Source organism: Primulina huaijiensis, unplaced genomic scaffold (assembly GCF_012295235.1).
Source record: "Primulina huaijiensis isolate GDHJ02 unplaced genomic scaffold, ASM1229523v2 scaffold207838, whole genome shotgun sequence".
Taxonomy (NCBI): Eukaryota; Viridiplantae; Streptophyta; class Magnoliopsida; order Lamiales; family Gesneriaceae; genus Primulina; species Primulina huaijiensis.
Window position 1 is genome coordinate 1 of NW_027355024.1, and position 3,984 is coordinate 3,984.

Genomic DNA, 3,984 nt, shown 5'->3' on the forward strand with positions numbered 1-3,984 from the left:
GTCTTCAACTGCCAAGGTGCTGGCTGGTGCAAGACAGCAAAGAAGACACGCATTCACGATGCCTCCCCTGGAACTCTGACCAGCTCTGTTCAAGTGACTGACGTCGATACTCTATCTCAAATTGCTGGATCGGATTGGAATGGAGTTGCAATAGTCTATGCCCACAAATCAGGAGAAATTATTCTCTTGCCAAAAGGCGCATCTCTGCCAGTGACACTCAAAGCTCTTGAATACGAACTTTTCCACTTCTGTCCCGTGAAGGTGAGAGCTGCTCTAGCACGCCAAAAAAACCTTATTATAAGCTGTGTCTCACTACTAATTAGCTCTTTTCGTAACACAGATTATAGCAACAGACGTTTCATTTGCACCAATTGGCTTGCTGGGTATGTTCAACTCTGGTGGTGCTGTGGAGCAGTTCGATTTCCATAAAGCACCCGAATGTGATTCGCCAGCAGCAGCAACTGTCACACTTAAGGTCAGGGGAAGTGGACTCTTTGGAGTCTACTGTTCTCAACGGCCCCAGAAATGCATCATGGATGGCATGGACGCCGAGTTTAACTACAAAGCTGAAACAGGATTGGTAACTCTGATCATACCAGTTCCGGAGGAGGAAATGTATAGATGGACTATTGAAGTCCAAGTCTAAGCAGTTTTGTAAATTTATCGGAATTAAAGAAATTTGGGTTTAGGGACTTTAGGGGATGACCCGAGTGGGAAAAATAATCGGAGTTTGTATCAGTTTTCGTTTATCTAATAAAATTAACTCTGTTTTTTATGTTTTCCCGAAAATAGATAGAAGTTAGTCCAACGACATAAATTGAGTACATAACCTTGAAAGCTTCAAATAAGATCTTATACAAAAGAAACTGCAATTACACCACAATCACATTTGCACAATGCACGTCTGTCACAATAAACCCACAAATATTTTCAAGAATAAAACTTAGGATTTGCAAATCAGATGAAGGATTGAAAATGACTAACCACATTGGCCTTGATCCTTGACTGGTGTGACAGCCTCTTTCTTTCTCCTATCCATGCTAGGTTGGCACAGCACTTACATTTTCATATCTAAACGAGGTTATTCTAGCGTACCATTCTCCGTTTGCCGCCGAATGTTGCACCTTAAGTCCATTTCTAGCACCCTTATACTCCTCATCGGTTTGATCAGCAAATGCATTGTTACCAAGCTTGTAAGGCAGATTTTGAGCTTCGTTAAACTTTTCAACGAACTCAACGTATCCTTAAATATCTTAAAACGCAACGCTTTTTCTTCATTAATTTTATAAACGCGACCATATTGAGTCATCCATTGTTTGTGTCGTTCTAGTATGGACGAGACATGGTTTGATGGACAAGCATTGCGGAGATAATCAATGACATGGTAAGGAATATGATGCGTTTCATGCCAAGTGAGACAGCCATATTTTTGGTTGAAATGTAAATATATCAAATAATAGTATGATATTTTCGTGCCTCGTGATATAATCTTTGATGATACCATGTATTTATAAAGAATGAATATTAACGATGTTTCTTCTTTAAAACCATCGGAATCTGATGAAAGTTAAATGATTATTGCAATTAAATAACTCAAACTAGTTTTCCGGGGAGATTAAGGTGAAAAATAGTCAGAGACAACTATGGTATCCTTTGTTTCATTATTGATTGAAATAGACTATTATTTTGAATTAGATTGTGCCAACAAGACCATAGCTTTTCTTAACAAAACTTTGGTTGTTTGGAAACAAATTTAAATATGTTAAAATAAAATAAAATAAAATCAAATCTCATTGTAATAAAAATATAAGTTAATTTGTATATACCTTCTGTACGTCTCGTTCAAATTTACGACCTGTCTTTTGTCATTTAAGCAAACGTATTTTGTAGATAGTGACAAGGGAAATAGTAAGAACGAACTTTAGCTTTTCAAAACTTATTTATTTTCCACACCCTCTATCGCAGCATCTATTCTTTGTTATATATAAGGTTTCTTTGGCTATCGATTTCGACTGCAGTAAAAGCCATCCATGCCAAGGAATTGTATTGCAAAATGTGGGTTTAGCAGGGAATGAGGAGGAAAAGCTAAAGCAGAGTGTAACAATGTCAATTTACAGGAGAACGGAACAGTTACGCCAAGCTGCCCTTTAATCTACAATACAGTTAATGATAAAGTGTGGTAGGAAAATGAAGTTTCGTGGATTCTTTATACGATCTAGCATTCATTGGTGCACATAGCATACTAATATATAATATTCATTTTTATTTATTTATTTAAAGAATATGAATCTGTTGTATCATAATTCATAAGCAATGATTGAGGACTACTTATATCTCATTGATACAATGGTACCGTTGTTTGCATATTTGAGGTTATTTTTTTAATAGATAGCTGAATAAAACAAAATGCAAAACAAAACAGTTGTCAATATCTACCATCTAATTTTATTCAAGCGGAAAATGTTCTGAATTACAAATATTTTGTTCGAGCTTGAGAGTTTTCTAACGACTTTTAAATGATGAGGACGGAGTATTTGATGAATCTAGCTAAACAATCTGTTTTTTCCGCATGGTGTGGTATATCTGGAAATAAGAATCTGTAACAAAAATCAGCAAAGTTTGATTGTCTAGCTACTTTTCAAAGTTTCTTTTTCTGCATGTCAAACCACTTGTGTTGAATGTTGGGAGAACATAAATACAAGGCATACCTTATAATTTCGCATATACTCTGAACTTTTCAGGTGCGTCCTTAACAGATTCAGGTATACGCATGTTACAAAAAAGAGTAACTCTTGAGGATGCAATTAGTGTTTTATTCTCAGGAATGGAGGGATCACATTTCGAAAGTTGCACCTCCCATACCTGCTCAAAAAGTTCCATGGCATTCTTAATTAGAGCAGATGAATTGCATGAATATATACACATTTTCAATTACTAACCTAGCCCCATGCTATTCAAAATAAAGGTTGCACTAATTTTCATCTGAATATATGTACACCATTCAGGATATTCTCTTGGATAAAAAATTAGTTTTACCAAAAACTTTATGTAGTTCAAACAATAATTTTACATTAACATATCCTCCCACATATAACCCTAAGACCTAGGAATCCATGTTCCAAATTGATATTCAAGGCGTACAAGTGTACGACAAAACACCACTCATTTTAAAAAAAAAATTCTACCTGAATGGTTTTGCCAATGTTGACTGGTGTAGCCTCAGCAATGACAAAGTCTCCTAACTGCGCGCTCTTTAAATAGTTGATGCTGAGTTGTATTCCAGCCACTCTCTGCAGCCCTGATGCAAGGTGAGCTCCCATGCTTGCCAGAGCCTCAGCTATCAGAGCCGAGACCCCTCCATGCAGCACCTTGAATGGCTGCATATCCAGATCTCAAATGCTCAATCAAAGAACTCAACCACCAATCACTCGTGTGATGTCATGAAGTTATTAGAAACTACTAATTCCAAAAGTGGAAAATAATGGGAGGTGATCCAATAAAAATTGTATAATTGAACACGTGCACACATATCTATGCCGTAGACCATGAAACATAGATCCAGAAACAACATACAAAGCATACACGTGCATGTCGGTCTAGTATTGGACATCAAAGTCTGAGGAACTAACACACAAGGCAAATTTCAATGAAATATGAAGTGACTGCAGAATAGAAGGATTAGACTTCATTATCTTGGTATTTAATGGTAGACAAAAGTTTAATAACCAATAGGAGATGCCCTGACAAGAATTTAATACTTCGAAGATATCTTTATAACAAAAAATTTATATACCTATAAAAATGTGAATAGTGGAAAAGTTTTCCGATTGTGAACGGTTTACTTATTTTCATTATCAAGTAACAAATGTGGTAATTTCACATTTAGTCAATTAATTAATACTAATTCACCACATTTTATGGTTATGGTTATGTGCTTTTGACTTTCTTTCATTATAATATTTAATTATGTCATATTTCATTCTA

The 3,984-nt window shown here is 35.7% G+C and overlaps 2 protein-coding genes across 3 annotated transcripts; one reads left to right on the forward strand and one right to left on the reverse strand.

Moving 5' to 3' along the window:
• Positions 1–3: 3 nt before the first annotated feature.
• On the forward strand, positions 4–1,308 carry LOC140966739 (probable galactinol--sucrose galactosyltransferase 2; the record flags this gene model as incomplete). The annotated part of the gene is made up of 2 exons (XM_073426992.1): positions 4–261; positions 341–1,308. Coding segments are annotated over 2 exons (564 nt in total), but the record flags the coding sequence as incomplete, so codon positions are not given.
• A 1,084-nt stretch (positions 1,309–2,392) lies between these two features.
• LOC140966740 (1,4-dihydroxy-2-naphthoyl-CoA thioesterase 1-like) lies at positions 2,393–3,775 on the reverse strand. 2 transcript variants are annotated; one of them, XM_073426994.1, is made up of 3 exons: positions 3,186–3,775; positions 2,709–2,862; positions 2,393–2,583 (listed from the first exon to the last, which is right to left on the reverse strand). In XM_073426994.1, the coding sequence occupies exons 1-2, from the start codon at positions 3,381–3,383 to the stop codon at positions 2,710–2,712; spliced, it is 351 nt and encodes a 116-aa protein (XP_073283095.1). In that variant the 5' UTR covers positions 3,384–3,775; the 3' UTR covers positions 2,393–2,583; position 2,709. The 2 variants fall into 2 exon arrangements, with proteins under 2 accessions (XP_073283095.1, XP_073283094.1); XM_073426993.1 differs by having other exon boundaries at positions 2,393–2,597; positions 3,186–3,772.
• Positions 3,776–3,984: the final 209 nt, after the last annotated feature.